This window comes from Mus caroli, unplaced genomic scaffold (genome assembly GCF_978045245.1).
Source record: "Mus caroli unplaced genomic scaffold, Mus_caroli_1 scaffold_1, whole genome shotgun sequence".
Taxonomy (NCBI): domain Eukaryota; kingdom Metazoa; phylum Chordata; class Mammalia; order Rodentia; family Muridae; genus Mus; species Mus caroli.
This window is the reverse complement of record NW_028227256.1, coordinates 96,644,505-96,670,661: the sequence shown is the minus strand read 5'-3', so window position 1 is coordinate 96,670,661 and position 26,157 is coordinate 96,644,505. Positions and strand designations below refer to the sequence as shown.

Genomic DNA, 26,157 nt, shown 5'->3' with positions numbered 1-26,157 from the left:
ATATACACATAAATGCACACACGCATAATTACATACACACACACACACATATATATATATACACAAACACACACACACACACACACACACTGTGGTGGGTTGAATATGCCTGGGTCATGGAAAGTGGAAGCATAAGGAGGTATGGCCTAGTTGTAAGAAGTATATCACTTAGGGCATGGACCTGGAAACTACACCCAGTATGGAAGAGACTCTCCCACTATCAGCCAGGAAGACAATCTTCTCCTGAGTGCCTTCAGATCAAGATAGATAACTCCTAGCTCCTCTTCTAGTACCATGTCTGCCTGGATGCTTCTATACTACCTACCATGACTCTCAACCTTTAATCCAGCCACAGTTAAATGTTGTCCCTTATAAGAGTTGCCTTGGTCATGGTATCTTTTCTCAGCAATGGAAACCCTAGCTAAAAACAAACAAACACACACACACACACACACACACACACACACATAAACACATACACACACACACACACACACACACACACACACACACCACACACAGGTTACCGAAACAATTGCCAATTATTTATGTATTACATTCCTCTTATAAAGCCAGTAAGATCTTAATTATTTTAAAAATAAGTTTGTTTAGATATTTAAAGTCAGAACAGTCTACAGTGCTCATTTTGGCTTTTTTTTCCCTCTCAACATTTCCTGGTAAAAAAAATTACAGCATGTTTTTTAATCCATTTGCAAGACACATTAAGATATTTGAATTTTCTGAAATGTAAGAAAATCCTCTTGGGGAAAGTATTATAGGTTAGCCTTCTGACCCAAGAGTTACCAGTTTTGCTACTCATTTAACTTCCCACCCCTTGATCTAGAACTTGAGAGACATATCTGAAATAATTTTTTTCTCTCCCTTATAACTGGGTAACCTAGCAGGTCCTACCAGCCTATCAATGGAAAATGTGTGTTAATGGACTGGCATGTTTTTAATAATAGAAGTAGCTCCTGGGTTCTTTAGAGCAGAGGACCAACAGGACCTGTATCATAGTAAAGTAGTAAAATTGCATTTGTGACCAAAGGCCTACAAATATCTGTGCTCAAACATCTTACTAATTAGTGAGAAACAGCACTGCGACCACTCATAGTTATGTTCTCCAAATAAGGAGGATCATGGGTCATGTTTTATAACTGTTAACATGAAATATGTTATCACTCAAAGTAATTAACTCACCTCAATTTACAGGAATTTACATTTTCTAGCACTGGCCCATCCTTAATCCCTGTGGATGATTTGGTATGTTTTAGGCAGAAATTTGACCATGGTTGGCTTAAGTGAAGTAACATTTATAAACAAAGGAAAGGAGAAGAGAATGGGGAAGTGAAGCAGGAAGGAAAGGGGAGAAGAGGATGGTGAGAAGACAGTAAGCAGACAAGGAATGGGGCAAGGAGAGGAGAGGAGAAGTGAAGAGAGGAGAGGGGATGGTGATTACAGAAGAAATCAACAAAGCCTGTACCTGTGAGGCTTTCAGTTCCATGTCCTGCCATGTTCTTAATCAGGAGCCTCAGAGTCCCTCCCTCCAGACTGATCAGCAGGGTTCCTGAGCCTTCAGACAGCTCTGTGGACAGAAGCAGACCATCCTCATTCCATGTTCGAAACTGGAAACTCACTGACAGACCATCAATTTGGGGGGTGCCAGGTAGCAGCAAATAACTGCTTCTGGAGTTGACAAATGTGATGGGTATAACTTGTGGTTCTGAGCAGGAAAAGGTGACATTGCCCTGAAAAACAATAAAAAAGCAAACAAATAAAAGCCATTTTTAAAAATTTGACAATATGACAAATAGTCAGTATAAACAACCACACAATGCTGACCTTAATTTCACTATCATTCCACATCTAGCTTCTCAATCTTAAGGGGGAAAATATGTCAGCCTTGCTCAGATCAACTCATTCTATTCATTTCTTAAGATCACAATGTTATCTGTAAAAGGCTGTCTGAGATTCTATGGAGAGGGCAAGGAAAATTTACATCGTCTAGGAAACTAAAGATATAAAAATAATTACTTTAAACTCTATTCCAAACTCTAGAATAGCATTGAAAACCACACATATAGGAAAATATTATTACAAGAAGGAATGTGCTATAGAGATATTGTTCGTGCCTCTCCAAGAAGAGAGAGATTTTCCAAGGAAAAAAATACCTTCATGGAAGTGGGGCGTAGGAAGAGGAAGGAATGTGCTTCCCTTGTAACTGTCTACAAACATACATTGTAAAGCCTTGGGAAAATGAGCACAATGGAACCAGTGGGGAACAACAGAGAAAAGGAAGGAGTTAGAAGAGATGGTAAATACCAAGGACAGAAGACAGAAACAGAACAGCACTAAAGTGATGTTGGCTACATTTTAAATTTAGTAAGAATATGGGCAATAAGTAGTACAGGACAAAGCTGAACCTGTAGGAATATTAAAAATATCTTATATTAGATGGGGCATGTAGCTCAGGTGGTTGAGGATTCACCTAACATATACAAAGCCACTAATAATGGGGGGAGGGTATAGAGGGCTTTGGGGATAATATTTGAAATGTAAATGAAGAAAATATTTGATAAAAATGCCTTAAAAATAAATAAATACATCTTTAGGAGCACATGAACTAGGCATGGTGTTGCACACCTGTGATTTAGATCTCAGGAGGTAGATGCAAAGGGATCAGTAGTTTAGGGTCACCCTTGGCTAATTATTGACTGTGAGACCAGCTTGGGCTGCAAGAGACAACAACAAAAAGAACCAGTTTGACTAAAATAAAGAAAGGTGTGATCAGATTATTATTTGCATAAGTCAGTAAGAAATAGACCCCTAGCTGGGCGTGGTGGCACACACCTTTAGTCACAGCACTTGGGAGGCAGAGGCAGGCAGATTTCTGAGTTCAAGGCCAGCCTGGTCTACAGAGTGAGTTCCAGGACAGCCAGGGCTATACAAAGAAACCCTTTCTCGAAAAACAAACAAACAAACAAACAAACAAACAAACAAACAAACAAAAGAACTAGAGCCCTGGATAGATAGATAGATAGATAGATAGATAGATAGATAGATAGATAGATAGATAGATAGATAGATAGATAGATAGATAGATATAGACATAGACATAGACATAGACATAGACATAGACATAGACATAGACATAGACATAGATAGATATAGATATAGATATATACACATACACATACACATACACATACACACACAAACACACACACACACACACACACACACACACACACACATATATATATATATATATATATATATATATATATATATATATATGACCCACAAAATAAGTTTTCCATAAGGATATTGACCTTTTCTATAGAGGAGTATAGAAGAACACCTGGACTATTGTTTGAAGGGTACAGAAGGATTCTTTTGTAGGATTTTATATAACAAACTCTACATCCAAATATGGCATGTCTTCATTTAAACTACCTAGCTACATTAGTCTCTAAAACTAATCTCCAAAATGAGTGTCAAAAATCACTTACCCCACAGATGCATCCTTCCATAATCATTGAACAACAGTTGTGCCTGACAGGCTCAATTTCTCTAGCCCTGGTTCCCATGCCAACATCACTGGTAGAAACAAGGGAGGCTTCCTCAGGGAAGCAGGATATGCCATGCAGCTGTTTGCAACCAGTTTCCACTAGTGTTCAAGTGTCTGGGCAAGATACTTAGTGCAGATCAGGAAACCAAAAGTCTAATCCACAGCACCACTTTTCAGAAGAGACATCCAAAGGATTGGATTCTGTGAATAACTACTTGCTATTCCAGAATACTGACCTGGGTGCACATTCTCAGAAACCAAAGAAAACTGCTTGTGTGGCAGTGTGCAGCTGCAATCCCAGAACAAGCAGCTAGATACCCATGTGTTCTGTATGTTTGCTGACCAGGCAGTCAGTTTAAATAAATTGATAAATTCAAGGTTCCAGGAGAGACCTGGTCTGAAAATTTAATGTGAACAGCAACAGAAGCAGAAAGTTCATAGTGAGTGATGGCTTCCACATGCACAGGCACAGAAACATATACCTCCAAACTCCTACATAGCATAGAAATAAAACATTTCCAGGTCTCAACTACATTTGTTTATGCTTGTTGTATGTTCATGTAAACAAATAACCAGACCAAAGTGAATTTGTAACAATACAAATTTTGTAATCATCCACTATTCACTCAGCAATTAGGCTACCTAAGCATGAGTAGTTGATTCTGATTATATAGGTGTTTTCATATTATTAGAAATGATTCCCACAGTTAATGGTTATCAGAGATATTCATCAAAAAGTAGTAGGTACCATGGTAGACAAAAGGCCAAATATATGTGACGCCTATATTCTGCACAAGGCCACTTTTTTTGACACTACTTAAAGGACACACAAAGCTTATCTTAATGTAAGTCAGAATTGAGATCCATGTGCATGCTGCTTGAACTCCAAAGCCTATCTCCAGGAGGTCTGGCCTAACCATCGACAGAGTTGAGACCACTTCCACCAATACCCTTGCCAGCTGGGACCCCCACCAGGCCCAGAAGAAATGGAATGTATCCCACTCTGTCTGAGCTTCATTTGCCTTCTAGTCTGTACATTCACCTGCGCCCATGGGAAATCACCATGTGTGTGCCACCACCCCACCCAACAGCCAGCCTGTCTCCCAGGAGGTCTGCTCTAACTGGGGACACAGGAGGCCTGCTCTAATCAGGGACACTGGAGGCCTACCCTAACAAGAGACAGCACAATATCCCTCTCAGGAAGCCTCCTCTAATCAAGGTTACATAACTCTACACATCTCTGAGGAGGACTACTCTAAAATGAGACACCCAGGACACTAAACACCGGAAATGATCACATTGTGAAAGGCAAGCTGAAGAATATAAGAAACAGAAGTCGATGTAATTTGGCACCACCAGAATCCAGTTCTAAAACCTCAAGCCCTCACTCAATACCCTAACACAGATGAAGAGCAAGGCTCTGATCTAAAATCCCATCTCACTAAATTAATAGATGCTCTTAAGGCAGATATAAATAATTCTCTTAAAGAAATACAGGAAAACAGATAGAAGCTCATAAAGAGAAAACAAATAAATGTCTTACAGAAATACAGGAAAATACAATTTAAAAGGAGAAGGAATTGAACAGAATGATCCAAGACCTAAAAATGAAAATAGAAACAATAAAGAAATCATAAACTGAGGCAAACCTGGATATGGAAAAGCTAGGAAAGAGTAGAAAGAATGTCAGGCATAGAAGATACCAGTCTTAGGGTTTCTATTCCTGCACAAACATCATGACCAAGAAGCAAGTTGTGGAGGAAAGGGTTTATTCACCTTATATTTTCACATTGCTGTTCATCACCAAAGTAACTTAGGAGTGGAACTCAAGCAGGTCAGGAAGCAGGAGCAGAGGCAGAGGCCATAGAGGGATGTTACTTTCAGGCTTGCTTCCCCTGGCTTGCTCAGCTTGCTTTCTAATAGAACCCAGGACTACCAGCCTAGGTATGTCATCACCCATAATAAGCAAGGCCCTCCCCCCTTGAACACTAATTGAGAAAATGCCTTATATCAGGATCTCATGGAGGCATTTCCTCAACTGAAGCCCCTTTCTCTCTAATAACTCCAGCTTGTTTCAAGTTGGAACACACACACACACACACACAAAAAAAAAAAAAAACAGTAAAATGGATCTCACACAAATACATCATTATTAAGCCACAACCCTTTATTCCCTATTCATCCTGGAGATCTAAATAACTTTAAAAGTCCCACATTGTTACAAATTCTTACATATTAAAATTGCAATCCCTTTAAAATATCCAATCTTTTTTAAAATCCAAATTATTTTTACAATTAAAAGTCTCTTAACTGTGAGCTCTACAAAATACTTTCTTCTTTCAAGAGGGAATAATCAAAAGGAAAATTAAACTCTAACTGTCCATTATCTGGGATTCACTCATGATTTTCTCGGCTCCTCCACGGGCTTGGTTAACTTTTCCAGTTCTGCCATTAGTAGCACACACCTTGTCTTCTATGTTTCATCTGCCTGTACTTCACTGCTGCTGCTGTTCTTGGTGGTCATCTCGTGGTACTGGCAACCCCAAAACACTGCTGACTTCCACTGCTACAAGGCTTCAGCATTAGCCTTCATAGCCTCTCTTCAAGGTACAAATCCTCAACTCCTTTGCATGACCCTTCAGTCCTGGGCCACCAATTGCAACTGAGGCTGTATTTTCACCAATGGCTTTCCTTGGCCTCTGACATTGCCGAACCTCAGCTGTTCCTCACGAGCCCTTCATGCCTACAAAACCATTACCACCTGACCCTTACACATTACCAAGTCCAGCTGCAACACAAGGTACAACTTTGGCTCTGTCGGGAACACATCTTCCTTGTGCTCTCAGAAATACTTCCAAGAAAAAAATCTCACCTTAATGATCTCTCTCTCTCTCTCTCTCTCTCTCTCTCTCTCTCTCTCTCTCTCTCTCTCTCTCTCTCTCTCTCTCTCTCTCTCTCTCTCCCTCTCTCTCCCTCTCTCTCTTTCTCCCCTTCTCTCTCTCTTTTATTGCATATTTAATTTATTTACATTTCAAATGTTATCCACTTTCTTAGCTTTCCCTCCACACACACCCTCCCCCTTCTCCCTGCTTCTATGAGGCTGCTCCCCTACCTACTCACCCACTCCCACCTCACCTCACTGCCATGACATTCCCCTACACTGAGGCATCAAGCCTTCATAGGACCAATAACCTCTCCTCTCATTGATGCCAGGTAAGGCCATCCTCTGCTACATATGTAGCTGGATCCATGGGTCCCTCCATGTGTACTCTTTGGTTAGTGGTTTAGTCCCTGGCAACTCTGATGGTTCTGGTTGGTTGATATTGTTGTTCTTCCTATAGACTTGCAAGCTTCTTTAGCTCCTTCAGTCCTTTTCCTAACTCCTCCATTGTGGTTCCTGTGCTCAGTCCAATGGTTGGCTGCATGCATTTGCATCTGTATTTGTCTGGCTTTGGCAGAGCCTCTCAGGATACAGCTTTATCATGTTCCTGACAGGAAGCACTTCTTGTCATCTGAAATAGTGTCTGTGATTTGTGTCTGTATATGGGATAGATCCCTATGGGTAGCAGTCTCTGCATGGCCTTTTCTTTAGACTCTTCCCTACATTTTCTCCCCATATTTCCTCCTGTGAGTATTTTGTTGCCCCTACTAAGAAAAACTGAAGCATTGACATTTTGGTATCTTCTTTTTATTTTTTTTTAATATTTTTTATTACATATTTTCCTCAATTACATTTCCAATGCTATCCCAAAAGTCCCCCATTACCCCCCCCCCACCTTCCCTACCCACCCATTCCCATTTTATTGGCCCTGGCATTCCCCTGTACTGGGGCATATAAAGTTTGCTTGTCCAATGGGCCTCTCTTTCCAGTGATGGCCGACTAGGCCATCTTTTGATACATATGCAGCTAGAGTCAAGAGCTCAGGGGTACTGGTTAGTTCATAATGTTACACCTACAGGGTTGCAGAGCTCTTTAGCTCTTTGAATACTTTCTCTAGCTCCTCCATTGGGGGCCCTGTGATCCATCCAATAGCTGACTGTGAGCATCCACTTATGTATTTGCTACGCCCCGGCCTAGTCTCACAAAAGCCAGCTATATCAGGGTCGTTTCAGCAAACACTTGCTAGTGTATGTAATGGTGTCAATCGTTTGGAGGCTAATTATGGGATGGATCCCTGGATATGGCAGTGTCTAGATGGTCCATCCTTTTGTCTCAGCTCCAAATTTTGTCTCTGTAACTCCTTCCATGGGTGATTGTTTCCAATTCTAAGAAGGGGCAAAGTGTCCACACTTTGTTCTTCGTTCTTCTTCAGTTTCATGTGTTTTGCAAATTGTATCTTATATCTCGCTATACCAAGTTTCTGGGCTAATATCCACTTTCAGTGAGTACATATCATTTGAGTTCTTTTGTGATTGTGTTACCTCACTCAGGATGATGCCCTCCAGGTCCAACCATTTGCCTAGGAATTTCATAAATCCATTCTTTTTAATAGCTGAGTAATACTCCATTGTGTAAATGTACCACATTTTTTGTATCCATTCCTCTGTTGAGGGGCATCTGGGTTCTTTCCAGCTTCTGGCTATTATAAATAAGGCTGCTATGAATATAGTGGAGCATGTGTCCTTCTTATCGGTTGGGACATCTTCTGGATATATGCCCAGGAGAGGTATTGCGGGATCCTCCGGTAGTACTATGTCCAATTTTCTGAGGAATTGCCATACTGATTTCCAGAGTGGTTGTACAAGCTTGCAATCCCACCAACAATGGAGGAGGGTTCCTCTTTCTCCATATCCTCGCCAGCATCTGCTGTCACCTGAATTTTTGTTCTTAGCCATTCTGACTGGTGTGAGATGGAATCTCAGGATTGTTTTGATTTTGGTATCTTCTAATCACTACTAATTTCTTAGTTCCAGCTAACCTGCATCAGTAGTCCCAGTAATGCATAGGTTTTGCATTAGTAGTTCTGGTATCTTGTTAATCACAGCTAATTCCTCAGCCCCAACTAACCAAAACCACAGAAACTTCACAATCAAAACATCAATGCTCTGATAAGAATCTTTACTATTCCCTCTGAAATTTCATAAGCCAGGAATCAATCATTTGCACTGTTCTCAATATTATCTTCCAAGCTCCTACAGAACATCCCAATTTGATCTTAACACCCAGTGGCTCTTCTAGCCCAAATTTCAAAAGTTCTTTCACAATCCTCCCTAAAACATAGTCAGGCTGTCACAGGAATGCCCCACTATGCTGGTTCCGAATTTTCTTAATCAGGATTTCTTAAGAAGGAAAGGCTATATTCAGCTTACACTTTCACATTGCTGTTTACCACCAAAGGAAGTCAGGACTGGAATTCAAGCAGGTCTGGAAGCAGAAGCTGAGGCAAAGACCATGGAGGGATATTACTTACATGCTTGCTTCCCCTAACTTGTTCAGATTACTTTCTTACAGAACCCAATACTACCAGCCTAGGGATAGCATCACCCACAATGGACTAGGCCCTTTCCTCTGGATCACTAATTGACAAAATTCCTTATAACTGGATCTCATGGAGGTATTTCCTTAAGGGAGACTCCTTTCTCTGTGATAATTCCAGCTTGTTAACATAAAGCAAATGACCATATCTTACCAAAAGCAATCCACATATTCAATTCAATCCCCATCAAAATTCCAACAAAATTTTTAACAGACATGGATGACCAATTCTCATCTTCATATGGAATAACAAAAAAACCCAGGATAGTGAAAGCAATTCTCAAACATAAAAGAACTTTTGCCAGAAGCTCTGTCATTAACTCTGATCTCAAGATGCACTACACAGTAATAATAATAGTAATAAAAACTACATGGTATTGGTACAGAGACAGACAGGTTGATCAATGGATTAGAACTAAAGACCTAGAAATAAAACCCACACATCTATGAACACTTGATCTTTGACAAAGAAGGCAAAACCACACAGTGGGAGGAAAGAAAGTATCTTCAATAAACTATGCCTGTGAAACTGACGGTCAGCATGTTGAAGAATAAAAATTGATCCATATTTATCATCTTGCATAAATCTCCAAGTGGATCAAGGACCTCAATATAAAAGCAGATACATTAAATCAAATAGGAGATAAAAATGGAAAATTGCATAGAACACATTGGCACACAGGAAATTTTCCTGAAAAGAACACCAAGGGCTCACTCAGGCTCTAAGAACAATAATTGATAAATGGGACCACATGAAATTGAAAAGGTTCTGCAAGAAAAAGGACACTATTAATCAGACAAAATGGCAACCAATAGATTGGGGTAAGGTCTTCAGTGACCCTACATCTGATAGAGGGCAAATATCCAAAATATATAAAGAATTCAAGACATTACATTCCAAGAAACCAAATAAATGGAAGACAGAGCTAAACATTGAATTCTAAACAGAGGGATCCTGAATGACCAACGAGCATGTAAAGAAATATTCAACATCCTTAATCATCAGGGATATTCAAAGACAAATAACTCTGAGATTCCACTTTATACCAATTGGAATGACTGAGATCAAAACCTCAAGTGACAGCACATGCTGGCAAGGATGTAGACAAAGAGGAGTACTTCTCCATTTCTGGGAGGAATTCAAACTGGTACAACCAGTCTGGAAAGCAATCTGACAGTTTCTCCAAAAACTGGAAATGGTTCTACCTGAAGGCACAGCTATACTGCTCCTGGGTATATATCCAAAAGATGCTCCACCATAAAAACAAGGACAGGTGATCCACTGTGATCATGGAATCCTGACTTGTAATAGGCAGATTCAGGAACCAACCCACATATTCAATAAATAAAGAATAGATGCAAAAAATGTTGTTCATTGACAAGGTTGAATACTATTAAGCTGTGAAAAATGAAGACATCATGAATTTTGTAGGCACATTGATGGAACTAGAAAATTTTATCCTGAATGATGTAATTCAGACAAAAAAGACATGCATGGTATGTCCTCACTGATACGCAGATTTTAGCCAAAAATATAGAATACTAATTATACAACCTAACAAATGGTAAGATGTTTAACATGAAGGAAGTGAGGATGCTTCAATCTCAGAAGCAGAAGCAAAATAATTAAGGGAGACAGATGGAGGGAGGAACCTGAATGGGAGAGGGGAGTTGGAGGGGAAATGATACGCAGGATCAGGTATGGGGAAGACAGAAAAGAAGCCCCAAAGGGTCAGGAGAATGAGGGGGAATGGGGGTTGGGAGATGGGGAGAACCTATAGAAAGCACCTGAGATCTGGGATGTGAAAGAATTCAATAGGCACAACATTAGTAAAAATGCCCAACAGTGACACGATGGAACCTGAAGACAACCTTTAGATAAGAACTCCAGTGGAGGGATGGGGTCACAAACTACCTTTAAGATTTTTGACCCAGAATTGTTCCTGTCTAAATAAATGCAGGGACAAAATATAGCAGAGACTGAAGGAAAGGCAAACCAGTGACAACCCCTGACAGTATTACTGAAATTATGTTGTGCTTGTAGACAGAAACCTAGTGTAGATGTCTTCTGAGAGGCTCTACAAGGAGCTGACTAAGACATTTGCAGACACTTAGAGCCAACCACTGAACTGAGGTTGGGGATCACTATGTAAGAGTTAGGGGAAGGTCTGAAGTGCAGTCAAGAGCAGTCAAGATAGAATATAAATTTAATAAGTAATAACAGGATTATTGGTGGGAGGTAGATTAACCACATGAAGGTTAGACTGTGGCCAAGCTATTGAGCTGATCAAGGCATATTAAAATATAAAGTGTGTGTGTGTGTGTGTGTGTGTGTGTGTGTGTGTGTATATCTTTCATTCAGGAACATAAACCATTGAGGTGGGTAGCGAATGTATTGTGTAGATAATTAATTTAATTCAACAGGTAGCAGCACCCTCCCAGAGATGAAGGGGGAAGGCATGGTGTAAAGAACACTGGAAGGGGGACCAGGAATATGCACTACATTTAGGATGTAAACAAAACAATTTATTATAAAAAGTAAGTTAAAATCAAGTCTATATGTTATATTGGTGTTTATTGTGGGAAAGAATCCCATGTATTGCTTATACTTTGTTACTGACACCTGTATTCCTTCCTGAGCTTAAAATTCCACTATTTTTGTAGTATAAGTATCTGTATATTATGTTATATATCAATTTTCATCTTTGGATTTCTGAAACATTCAAGAAAAAAATGCATCCCAGTGTATGAATGACTATGCCAACTATGCAGGCATTTACTTTTGAAATAAATAAAGTCGCAAACATTCCATAGAAAGACTAAGAGTTGGTAGCAATTTTAATTTTCCCCATAGCCTGATATTATTATCATTGCTTATATCAACAATTTCTCTCCAGCATTGCACTGGAACCAAAATTTGAAGCTTTGTAGAAGGAGTAGTTCTTGGGAGATCAGAGGGAGACAGATGCAAAAATAATAGAGGTTCTAAAAAGACGCCTTCACTTAGAGATTTCAAACCTGCAGTTCAGTTCAATTTGAATATTGAGCACTCAGGATGACAACCAGAGCAGCTACCAAAACAGTTAACTGATAGTTGTGGCAGGAAGTTCCTTTGATTTTCAGACTGGTAGCACTTTCACATTCAATGCTACACCTGCTTGTTTGTATAATTTACTTTACTTGTTGCTGTGGTCAAACATCTGTCAACAAACAACTTAAAGGATAAAGAGTTTATTCCATCTAGCCATTAAAGGGGACACGATACATCATGACAGGAAAGACATATTATCAGGTGTGGTAGACATGGTGGCAAGAACTTGAGGCAGATGGTCACTTTAAGTTCACAGTCATGAAACAGACACAGAAGGATGGTGGAATTCAACTTACTTTCTCCTTTTTTATTCAGCCCAAGACCCAGATCAGAGCACTATCAATATTCAGAGTGGAACTTATCTCACTAGGAAACCTACCCAAAATCCTAAAATAATATTGTGCAGACATGCCTTGAAACTTATCTCCTAGGTGGATCAAGATCATGGCAAGTCACCAATGTTAACCACTGAGTTGTCTTATTCTGCTCTATTGGATAAAACAAGGGCTCTGAAGTATAAGCTAAGCCCTCATTGCTAAAGATACCATGTACTTCTAGAAAAGGGTTCAGGGACTCCTAAGCTGAAACAAAGCTAAAGCTCCTCCTTGGCAAATACCTTTGTTGTTACCAGAAACTGCCATGTAATGTTCCAAAGAAAGCAAGCACTCCGAAGTCTTATTTAACTATTATGCCTATGAATAACACCAACAACCAGCCTGGCATATCTAGTTAGACTTAAGACCAAATCAATAAGAGCAGAATCATGTCTAATACTAAAACCCTAGCCAACTCTTTAGTCCTAAAGAAGTCATGGATTCTGGAGAAGATCCTAAAACCAACACTTTAATAATGTAACACAACATGTACTCACTGATAAGTGGATATTAGCCCAGAAACTTAGAATACCCAAGATATAAGATACAATTTGCTAAACGCATGAAACTCAAGAAGAACGAAGACCAAAGTGGACACTTTGCCCCTTCTTAGAATTGGGAACAAAATACCCATGAAAGGAGTTACAGAGACAAAGTTTGGAGCTGAGACAAAAGGATGGACCATCTAGAGACTGCCATATCCGGGGATCCATCCCATAATCAGCTTCCAAACGCTGATTGCATACACTAACAAGATTTTGCTGAAAGGACCCAGATATAGCTGTCTCTTGTGAGACTAGGCCGGGGCCTAGCAAACACAGAAGTGGATGCTCACAGTCAGCTATTGGATGGATCACAGGGCCCCAAATGGAGGAGATAGAGAAAGTACCCAAGGAGCTACAGGGATCTGCAACCCTATAGGTGGAACAACAATATGAACTAACCAGTACCCCCCAGAGCTCCTGTCTCTAGCTGCATATGTTTCAGAAGATGGCCTAGTGGGCCATCAGTGGAAAGAGAGGCCCATTGGTTGTACAAACTTTATATGCCTCAGTACAGGGGAATGCCAGGGCCAAGAAGTGGGAGTGGGTAGGTGGGGTAGTGGGTGGGGGAGCATGTGGGGGACTTTTGGGATAGCATTGGAAATGTAAATGAAATAAATACCTAAGGAAAAAAATAAGGTAACACAATTACTACCTATATCCTAAATATTTGGTTGTTATATCCACAGATAAATGTAGTTCTCAAGGCACACCAATGAAAGTTCTCTTTGTAAGAGACAGATACCTTTATATATATATATATATATATATATATATATATATATATATAAACTAATCCAAATGTAGAATTATAAAGCCCACTCCTAACAGATAACATCTTCAGTACAACTCCCATACCTAATGCACAGGGAACATTGTGGAAGTAGGGGCAGAAAGGTTATAAGAGCCAGAGTACCAAGAGTTTGCTGTAAGATATAGGGGAATGCCAGGGCCAAAAGAATGGGAATGGGTGGGTAGGGAAGTGGGGGGCGCTATGGGGGACTTTTGGGATAGCATTGGAAATGTAATTGAGGAAAATATGTAATAAAAATATTAAAAATTAAAAAATAAGTAAATTTTGTAAGAATCTTAAAAAGAACCACAAATCTAAACATTTATATAAAATGTCATATAATAATGTCAAATATAAGTCATATCTACCTTAAATCCTCAAAATGCATATCTACTCATCAGCAATTTCTAATAAATTGTATCAGGAAGCTGAGGGCAAAATGGGTGTAAGAAATCAATCAGCAGCAGTCCGCCCTCAGTGAGAGTCACGTCAGCCAGTGCCACCATTGTTCTTATTCCCTGACAATAAAAGGCTCCTAGCTTAACAAAAAAAAAAAAAGATTATGTCTCATAGAAATGAGACATAATTATGTCAATGCTAGTGTCTCACCAACATGACTGCTCAAACAGGAGGTGAGCAAGGCAATCACAATAGTCACAATAATGTTGGCAGGTGAAAGATCAGGAGGTATAAACACTGTACAAATAAACTTAGACAAACAATGGATGCTGAAAGTTGAAGAAAACAGTCTTCCCCAAGGTGGAGCTTATCAATTAGTTGGTTGTCTAATAACAAATGGGCAACCTTGAAAGCATGTGTACATAAAATATAGAGATTGAACTGGTTGTACTTTTGTATTTGTGTGTGTTACAATAATTAATTTAAAAAGAACATGAATTTGAAAAAAGAACAAGTGTATGGCAGGGTTTGGAGTCAGGAAAAGGAAGGGAAAAATAGCTGCATATGTATCAGAAGATGGCCTAGTTGGCCATCAGTGGAAAGAGAGACCCATTGGCCATGCAAACTTTATATGCCTCAGTACAGGGGAAAGCCAGGGCCAAGAAGTGGGAGTGGGTGAGTGGAGGAATGGGTGGGGGAGTGTGTGGGGGACTTTTGGGATAGCATTGGAAATGTAAATGAAATACATACCTAATTTTAAAAAAAGAAAAAATCTCAACACACAAAGGATACTTTTTAAAGGATAAAAACAAAGTCTCTAAAGTTTAGAATTTTACAACAAAAAGAGTTTTGTGTAGCTTGTAAGTTTGAAGTTTGAAAAATCTAAAATCTGCTTCATTGAAATATTTGGCATCTGTTCAGTCTATTGATTGTTTCACAGCACAGTAAATGTAGTGTCTAATTTTGAATCCCCACTTATTCCTTGCCTGGTGCCAGCAATGGCCATCTCACTCAGGGCCTACAGCTAGCTTCGTCAAGCCACTCTAGTCTCCCCTTGTTTCTTGCCTGGTACCAGCAAAGGCCATCTCACCCACCTCCACCAAAAGGGTAGCCCATGTTTTTTCCATGAATGCAGGAAGCTGCAATCGCTCTACACTGACCAACTAACCAGCAGCTAGCTTTGCCAATCCTCTAAGAACCACACAAGTTATGCCCTTTATCTTGCCCATGAGTCTCTGCGGATGGAAAACACCAGACAACCTTAATATTTTAAAGCCAGCCAGATAATACAACTGCTGGATGAAGAATCTACTGCTCTAAACTCATCAGCTGTCCTATATTAGAATTCTGCCAGTGGCGGGGGAAGCTACCAGTTCGAGTATCCCCCAGATATTACGTGGTTCATGCTCCTCTCTCAAAAGCCTGGCCAAAGAGCTATTTCTTTCCCTCCTCTTCCTCCTGGGACCCGGAAATCCCTCTTCTTTACCTTCACCCCATGATTAGCTTCTGCCATCTTTATTGGCATAAACAAGAAACAATTAGGGAACCAGATTTCAGTATCAGTCCCTCCCCCTACAAGTAGAGGAGGAGAGATGATTGCACTTAGAAGGAGCTAAATACATGAAGCCATTTGCTCTATAAAGTTTCTGTTTATTTTTAATTATGTGTATGAGTGTGTGTGTGTATGTGTGTACATGTGCATGCGCATTTACAAATGTGAGTGTGAATACAGTACACACAGTCAAAAGTGCTGTACTTACATGTGGTTTTGACCTGCTTGATATAGGTGCAGGGAAATAAATTTCAGTCCACTTCTGCTTATCATTTCTAGCCATCAGCTGTGACATAGCCTACCAGCCTAGGTTGGCCATTTTCTCCAAACTTTTCCCCTTCAAATTTAGTTACATCATTGATTTTCTTAATTTGCTTATAACCTCTTGGGTTTGAAGGATGTCTAGTTAAGAAATGGATGCATGATACATCTCAGAATCCATAACCTAGGTGACAAACTCATTATAAGAAAGCCCAGCACAGCCTCAGTCTGTTGTGTGTATGTGACTGTCCTGTTAGGAAAGTGGGGATGAGAAACTCCTCCCTTTAGCTAGTCTGAATTAAACAATGGAATCCAGGAATCTGAAATCCCTCCAGGAATCTCAGGCTGGGAGAAGGGAAAGATTGAAGCCCAATTTCAGCCAGAGTGGGAGCTTCTCTTTCTGAGAAAGAGACATGATTATGATTATGATTGTGATTATCATTATTATGACATCTTTTCTGGCCACCTTGCAAGCGAGATAATCTCAGACAATGATAATGGGCAAAAGTGCTTTGCTATGAATAATTATTATCCTACTTTTAAATCTAAACCTCATATTAAGGTCTCACAGATGGTATGGTTACACATAATTAATCCCATCACTCGGGAGATAAAGCTAGGCAGATCTCTGTTAGTTTGAGGCCAGCCTTTTCTATAGAGTGAGTACCAGGACAGCCACACAAACTAACTTTATTTCAAAACCCTCTGCCAAGAAAAGACCCACAGACAGGTTTGAGGTATACACTGTACTCCTTTTCTCCTCATGCCCACATGGGGACATGGAATATGTCCCTGTCTTTGCTTTGAACTACTACTTTTATCATTAGTTGGTCTCTTGAAGAAAATTAGCTGAGCCAGAGATGTCAGACTTGTCTTAGCCTAGGTTATAGGTTCTGACATTATCAAGTATGTACGTGTGTGTGTGTGTGTGTGTGTGTGTGTGTGTGTGTGTGTGTGTGTTGGTTGGTTGTTTCTATGGATAAATCTGACTCATATAAATAGCAATGGTGAAAAATAAATAATAAACTTACTTTCAGGACCTATGTAGGTACACTTGGGTGAGGAGAAGTATAGCTCCCATAACATTACTTACACAATGAATAAACTTCAATCAGGAAAGAACACAAGGTTCTGAACTGCTAAAGAACTACCTTTTGCCTTATTTGTGTGTTACACCATCCCTACTAAAGTGTGAAGACATCTTTATAGCAAATAAAGCTCTTAACTCAGTCATTTATCACTTGAAGTTATTTCTATGGCAACATGATTCATAAACACACTTGAGGCCTGATTTCTCTACCACAAGTGACCTCTCCAGATTCCACAGCCACCATGCATAATATCTTCTAATTGCCAAGTGAGCCTTCTTCTTCACCCACACGTGAGCCAGTTGCAATCCCCAACATGCTTTATTTCAGTGTGATTTTTGTATGGTATATTTTACCTATAGATATCTTCATATTCCTAACGATACTTTATAAAATATGCAGATGCTCTATGGCCAGTCTGATGGGGGTAGTTCCTCAGGTAAGGATCCCTTTTCCATGGTAATATAGATTTGCGTTGCATTGACCAAGTATAACCAGCACACTAGTTCTCACTCCCATTCTCAGCATGGCCTTTTCCTTTCTATTTTTTTTTATTTTTATTTTTATATTATATACTCCATATTTTATTCCCTCACCCCTGATCCAAACTCCAACTGTTCCACATCCCATACCTCCTCCCCACCCCCTCTCCCCACCCCTACCCCACCTGACCTCTAAGTTCTCTAGGGCCTCCAGTCTCTTTGAGGGTTAAGTGCATCATCTCAGAATGAACACAGACCCAGAAGTCATCTACTGTATGTGTGTTGGGGGCCTCACATCAGCTGGTGTATGCTGTCTGTTTGGTGGTCAAGTGTTTGAGAGATCTCAGGGGTCCAGATTAATTGAGGCAGCTGGTCCTCCTACAGGATCACCCTTTCTCCTCAGCTACTTTCAGCCTTCCCTAATTCAACAACATGGGTCAGCTGCTTCTGTCCATTGGTTGAGTACAAATATCTGTATCTGACTCTTTCAGCTGCCTGTTGGGTCTTTCAGAGACCAGTCATGATAGGTCCTTTTTATAAGTGCTCCATAGCCTCAGTAAGAGTATCAGGCCTTGGGACTTCTTGTGCTGGATCCTTCTTTGGGCCTGTCACTGGACCTATTTTCCGCAGGCTCCATTCTAATTCTCAATAGAGTTCAGTATTAGTCAAGCTTTCTCCTGAGAAAATATTTTAGTGTGGAGAGGGAAGAAAGAAGAAATAGCTAGGCAGTTGGTTGCCATTCCCTGCTTAGGGTATTTAAAATAATGTTCCTTAAATTTGATATGCTGTCGTCTACTAATCTGTGTGTATCATCGAACTGTGAGAGAGTATCTCCTATTCAAGCACGGGGAATCTGCATCCTACACTGATCACTTGTATAAAAAGCTGAGTATGAGACCAGGTCTACTGTCAGTGCTGAGAGCTGACATTACGAGTGTATCTGGGACTAGTTGGCCAGCAAGAGTAACTAAATTTGTAAGTCCCAAGTCTCACTGAAGCACTCTGTCACAAAAGCAAGGGTTATCACTAACATGATTATAGTTCACAGGAATGTTCACAGAGAGAGAGAAAGAGAGAGAGAGAGAGAGACAGACAGACAGAGAGACAGAGAGACAGAGAGACAGAGAGAGAGAGAGAGAGAGAGAGGGAGAGAGGGACATACACATGGACACATACATTCACATGTATGTACATATGCAGGCATGAACACTCATGTTGTTATCATCCATATTGATTGTTTATTGGATAATTTTCTGCTATGCAGCAGGAATTGATGATAGAAGCCTAGTGTTCCTTCTTTATGTGGACTATTATCTAAGGAAAATGTCTTGTAAGATGTAAGTACTTAATTATATTTCTCAAGGTAGCAAAAGAAAAATTTAGATATCACTTCCTCTACAAAAAATGACATGACAAAGATATGTGTGTTCAGTCTCTAGAATGTGGGAACCTGTGAGAATCCTAGAACTATCTGCTCCAACAGCCTAGGTTATAAAAAAGAGAACTCATGTAAGACCTAAGTAAACAGAGGGCCAGACAGGACCAATATTATGGGCATTTTTTTCCATAGAAATTAAGTCCTGTGAAACCATTTGCCTAACACAGTAGGAAATAAATGAAAATACAAAAAAAGCAGTGTTTCCCACATTTAAATGTCAATGACTAGTAAGTATTCATGACCAGAATGCTGTTATACCAAAATTCAATACTCTCAATTTCTTCTCAACATTTAAATCAAGATTGCTCTGTATTCATTTTCTAATGGCCTATTGTTACAGGAGCCAATAGGATTTGGAGAGTGCTTGCCAAGATTCCCTTGCCTTCATGTCCCAGCATGAAGCACTTGACAAGGAAAATAGAAAAATAGAAGATAGGCGGTTTCTAAGAAAGCAAGAGTCCATTCTATCCCTGTAATTCTTTCAGACAGGAACAATTATGGGTCAGAGATGTGACTGTGTGATGGTAACCCCATCCTTCACTTGATGTCCTGTTTTCCAGCTGGAGGTGGGCTATATATGTTTCCTCTCCCTACTGTCAGGCATTTCATCTAAGATCCCTCCATTTGAGTCCTGAGAGTACATTATCTTTCACGTCTCTTGTGCATTCTGGGGGGCCCCTCAATATCCTATTTCCTGAGATTGCCTGTTTCCATTCTTTCTGCTGACCCTCAGGGCTTCAGTCTTTTTCCCTCACAAAATACCAGATCAGGTTCCACTCTTCACACCTATCCACTTTCCCTCCCAGGTCCCTTCCTCCCCCCACCCTTTTGATTGCCTTCATCTCCCTCCTAAGTGGGACTGAGGGGTCCTCATTTGGGCCCTTCAGCTTGTTGACATTTTTCAGTTCTGTGAACTGTATCTTGTGCATTCTGTACTAAAATCTTTCAACTGTGGCAGAGGGAATTATCAAAACAGACATCTTGTAGTAATATAATAATAGTGATTTCCTCATGATTAATAGGTGAAAAATCATGACAACAGCTTTTGTTCTAACAGGGAGGACTGAGTACCATTACATGTCTCTGTGACTGGACACTTCAGCATAAATGAAATGCATTGACACTGATCTTCCAAGCATAAACATCAGTCAGAAGATGATGCTATTCTGAGACCCTATAATATTGACATGGTCTTATTTGTAAACAGTTCAGGCAACAAAGATAAGTCTGGTTTATATTTCCTGAAGACGGAGTTAAGAACCTTCTGATACTATTGATAAAGCTGAAATTGCCCACTGAAGCAAACATAGGATCCCGAAAGATCCTAGAGATCTCTCAATCAGAGATATCAAAGGCAATAAACACGATAATTACTAGTAAACTGAACAAAATCCTTGAGTGCAATTTTTAGTTCCATCTCATTCATAAATCTAGACAATCTTCATAAATCTATCTCAGAAATTTGTTTACTAAAGCACATTTTTTTACTGCAAATTTTAGCTACTCAAATCCTTTATGTGGACATTTAAAGATACTTACACATGATTTGCCTTTGAGAACTGCGTGCCTATGCTAGTATTGTGTTTTTCAGAGTTCTATTCCTTCTATCTTTAATAAGTCTTCAACTATACCTCATATTGGGTTATCCTGAAAGTATTTTCTCAATGAAACTATAAATCTTGGGACTGGTCTGACTCCAGTTCTCTGAAAAGAAAATGTGTGTCTGCTAGTGAGGCTATAGAGATATGGTTACACCCCTGCTGCTGAAATTTTAAGCACATTCTTCACCACCATGCATCATAGGTTCATTGGTTAACAGGCCCTTTCACCAGATTGTGGGATAGATTAGAATTATCATAACTTATTAAGCTGAGAAAAATAGCTGGTAGAACTGAGAATTCTGAGAGACATTTGTAAAGAATAGAACAGTACACATTTAGAACAGAATGGATTGAACAAGACACAGAGAAAATAAGAGTGAATCCATAAGAGTTAACATCTTTGAGTTCCAGAGTGTAAGGCAATCAAAGTTTTGCAAATAACAGCTTCCTCCCTCTTCCCAGTCCTCTGTAACTGCCTATGCTAAAGGACAGAAACATCCAGTGATACTTTCTCCTCCCTTTGCCTGTCATATTGTTTCACATGCAAATTAATCATATGTTAATACCTTGTTTTCATGATATAGAGAAATCAAGCTAGAAGTGAGTAGGAAACTTCCTCCCTGAAGTTTAACTTTCAGAGTCTCAGAAGAAGTCATGTATACAGTTGGGGGAGAAAAGCCATCAGCAGTCTTACACAGATGTGAACCATATGAAATATGCGAACAATCAGCCAGGTAATATGTTACAATGGTAACCCCTTTCTGATTAGATTGAAGAAAAAATATATTCCTGGCACTATAAACCTGGTCAGACAACCATAGCCTGGGAAAATGAATGGAAAACATAGGCCATACGGAAAACTGAATGTTTAACTAAATTGAAATATCATCAAATTGACTTCCAATTTATGTGCATTTATAACCACAAACAAATGGTACTTTTAACTGTGATCAGAGAAACTTCTCCTTACATTCAATAATGGTGAATGAAGAGACCCAAGAATGTACAAGATCCTGAGAATAAAACAGATGTTTATATATAAAACTTTATTTTTGTAAGCCTATTTTTAATGATGGTTCTTAAATTCTTTAACCTCCCTTTTAGCTTATCACCCACCAGAGGTAGTGGAAAAGAAAGGATATCAGGGAAGTGGATCTGTTTAGATGTTTCTTTGGAGCAACTCCAACTATGTTGCATGGAAATTGGCAATTCAGTTCACAAGTTAATATTGGATAAGGCAAGCACATGAAAGGACATATGATGAAGTATTCTTTTCTAACCACATTGGTCCGACATACTTTATGTAGTTCAGCTTCATTTGTTGGGATTCCATAGAGAGAAACACATCAAAAATACTTTGGGTGGTGTGTAAAAGTTTCTTGTTGCTTCCCTGGACCCAAGCTGATCAGCAGTGATGTCAGCTGAGACAGATGCATGTACTGAGGCAGGACCCATAGAGGATACATGATGTTTGGAGGGAATATAAATAGGGCCCGACAGACAGTGATGGTGGCTTAGCTAGACTTGCTTGAATAGCTAAATGGCTGTTGGTTTCATGTCTTCACTGACCTTCACTTCACTGAGAGGCACAGCTGAGAACTTCTCTTTACTTTCCTTCTGGTCCCTCCTGCAAAGGATGAAGCCTGGCAGTTTCTGCTAAGTAGTGCCACCACTGCTGATTTGTGTTTGCTATTTCAACTCTATAGAACTGATTGCTGGTGTGTCCATGAAGTGTTTGCCAGTCTTAATCCTGCCTTGCTCTAAAGAATATTTCCAAATCAATGATCACACAGATACCCTTGACTAAACTTGCTGGTTTTAAACCACACACACACACACACACACACACACACACACACACACACACAATCATGAATATTGACAAGAGGAAGGTAGGGAAGAGATGAGGCTTAGCAGGAATTTAAAGGAGATAAAAGAGTTTGGGGAAGAGTGTAATCACAGTGCATGATCTATGTATTTAAAATCATGAAGGTACAAAATTAATCTTATAACAGGAACAACAGGTGTCTTAGTGACAAAATATTTTATACATTAAAAATGTATAATATTTTATGCTAATTAAAATAGTGTGTTAGCAGGAATATAGAAGGTCAGGCATGATAGAAAATTCAAAAGAAATGTACAGAACAATTTTCTACTCTGTGACTCTTTCAAAGAATCTATGATAAAAGAAGAAACATGTCCAGGCTCAGAAACTTTCCACTAATCTATTCCAAAACCCTGAGGTAACTGCCCTTTTGAGAATGGGAACTGTTCTTTGATAAATTTAGTAGTGATAGAGCCTGATCATGTGTTAAAACAATCTCTGTAAATCTCTGTCCCCAGTTTGCCCCCAAACCCTATATGCTGCACAGAATAGACTATGCTAGTCCTGCCAGCACTTTGAGTTTACATGTATTTATTGACCTATAGTACTAATTTAACCCTACCATTCAAGAAAGTTGACTGAACTTCCCACTACTGTGGCTCTTTGGCCCATCTTTATACTGGAAATCTACCTACTTTTAAGGTCTTACTTGTTTTATTGGATCTATTAACTGAGAGTCATGGCTGAAATGTTCCATTTCTAATTGAGCTCATCTATAATTGCTAAGGATGTGAAGTAGTTTTTTCCTAGCCAAATTTTGGCCCACTGTTTGAATTTATAAGTGTTTATTCTTGAATATACCACTATGTGAAAGTGAATTTACTACCAACTCAAGTCATAAACATCTCATTGAAGACTCTGGAAAACTATGATGTCAGAGGTTCAGGGGACTTACTGAACAATCATGAGGAATGCTGTTTGTATCCCAATATCCTTGAAACAAGCTAGATGTGAGCCATAAGTCTGCATCTCAGGTCTGTAGTGGAAAGAAGCAGAACTTGGGTTTTCTGATTCTAAGCTCAGCTGAAAAGGCACAAGCTCTGTGTTCAAACAGAAAAATAATTAAAAGAATAGGAGAAGGAGGAAATAAGAGGACACCAGATGAGCTTTTCTTGTCTTTGCATATGTCTGTAAAACTGCACATGTACATGTGCATACACTCACATACATAATTATTCAGTATATAACCATGGATAATATATATATATATGTATGTATATATAACATAAGTAAATATTTCAAAATAAATAAAGCTGTCATATTCCTTGCTTTGAATGATGTTCTTAACATACACTATAAATAAAAGCTAAAGAGAGCCAAATCAATAATCTTCAGTCATTTTCAATTTGACTGTTTGTTCACAACCCTCCTCTATTCACTTCTGTCTTGGAAGCTTCACTCCATGAAAAAGGTGTAAGAATAGGGAGGGAAACATCAAAATAGATTTGTAAAATAAAACAATTGCCTGAGAGAGACTAGAAACTATTCTCAAAAAAAAAGAGTATGCACAACTTGAACCTAGGATAAATAAACATGGGAGAGGTGAAATTATATGAATATTCAATAATATGTTTTAAATCTTGTGCCCCTGTGGCCCAGTGCTTCAGGATTTTACTCTAAATTTATCAGTGTATTCCTCTTTATTAATAAGCAATTTTCAATTGTATTTCCAATCATGTGTCATTCCTCTAATACTACGGCTTAGGTAATAAGAGCTGGCAAACTTTGTCAGGTGCATTGGAAATCTCAAATATGTTCAAAACAATTTCACCACTCAAACATCTATAATTTCATTAGCAATAAACTCCTAGGCTTGATTTGAGTCAAGTAGCAGTACACAAAAGAGACAATGAATCTGATCACTATTTTCAAAAGGCTCAGGATGAAAATCACAATGATCTCTGGTCAAGTATAAGTAGACTAGTTACTACGATAGAATCTTCAAGGACTAGGTAGACACATGGAAGGCAGATTTATAGCTCTCTGTCCCTGGAACTCCCTAAATCTAGTCACGATAAAATCTGGTGACATCCCCTACTCTCATTTTTGGCTAGGACTGGAGGTGAAAAGTCACATGTGGCTGATACATTTTTGTTAAGACTTTTTTTAATTGTATGGATGTATTTCTGCACACGAATGCAGCAGTTCATTGGAGAACTGTTACGGTGCTAGAGTTACATTCTGATGTGAACCACCTGATGTGAAATCTAGGAAACAAATCCATGTCCACTGTAAGAGTAGTAGAAACTCTCAATTGCTGAGCCACATTTCAGTCCTTGACTCTAATTTTTAAGACAACACCTCCCCAAGAAAATGCAGCAGACCCAGTTTGAAGTTTTCCTTACTTTAACTCATTTTAGATGTTGTTAGAAGGGCTATTTGCAGAATTCTATCACTATGCTGAACTATTATTTACTGAGAATATTCATTGTAGGTATTTGTAGTCTTCCTAACCACCATCCAAACACTACAACACATTGCTGTGTTAAAAATAAACCTAGCGATCTTGGATCCAGGACTCCGCCGAACTTAGGAACTTAGTCTGCACAGGTGAGAGTGTGCACCACAGAGGCAGACAGCTTCTGGGACAGGCGGGAGCCACAGAGCCGCTGAGGCAGCACCCTTTTGGGACCACAGACATACTGCAGCCTCCCAGCTAGAGGACAGTGGTCTGCCCTGCATGGGAGCCCTCTGCCTCAGGAGCAGAGAGCGCCATCTTGGATCTGGGACTACTCTGACAGCTTCTGTGACCTGCCAAAGCAACACAGCATCTGGGAAAGATCCTGTTTTGGGCCTTCTTCTTCAGCCAGGAGGAGGTCCAAACAGCAGATATCTGTTCACATTCCCTTTAAGAGGAGAGCTTGTAAGCAGAGAGTGCTCTAACAACTGAAACTCAGAGGAGAGAGCCTGTCTCCCAGGTCTGCTGATAGACTGTAATCAGAATCACCAGAAGAACAATCTCTAAACAGAGACAACTATAACATCTCTAGAGATTACCAGATGGCAAGAGGTAAACGTAAGAATCTTACTAACAGAAACCAAGACCACTCACCATCATTAGAATCCAGCACTCCCACTTCACCCAGTCCAGGGCACCCCAACACATCAGAAAAGCTAGACCTGGATTTAAAAGCATATCTCATGATGATGGTAGAGGACATCAAGGAGGACTTTAATAACTCACTTAAGGAATTACAGGAGAACATTGTTAAAGAGTTACAAGTCCTTAAAGAAAAACAGGATAACACAATCAAACAGGTAGAAGTCCTTAAAGAAAAACAGGAAAACACATCCAAACAGGTGATGGAAATGAACAAAGCCATACTAGACCTAAAAAGGGAAGTAGACACAATAAAGAAAACCCAAAGTGAGGCAACACTGAAGATAGAAACCCTAGGAAAGAAATCTGGAACCATAGATAGGAGCATCAGCAACAGAATACAAGAGATGGAAGAGAGAATCTCAGGTGCACAAGATTCCATAGAGAACATCAGCACAACAATCAAGGAAAATGTAAAATGCAAAAAGATCCTAACTCAAAACATCCAAGAAATACAGGACACAATGAGAAGACCAAACCTACGGATAATAGGAGTGGATG

General features: G+C 39.5%; 1 protein-coding gene across 1 annotated transcript in view; it reads right to left on the bottom strand.

Moving 5' to 3' along the window:
* Positions 1–26,157, bottom strand: part of LOC110291812 (contactin-associated protein like 5-2) — a 718,290-nt gene that overhangs the window by 338,274 nt on the left and 353,859 nt on the right. The window contains exon 8 of the mRNA XM_029482783.2: positions 1,484–1,748. Within this exon, the coding sequence (XP_029338643.1) occupies positions 1,484–1,748 (265 nt within the window). The remainder of the gene's footprint in view (positions 1–1,483; positions 1,749–26,157) is intronic.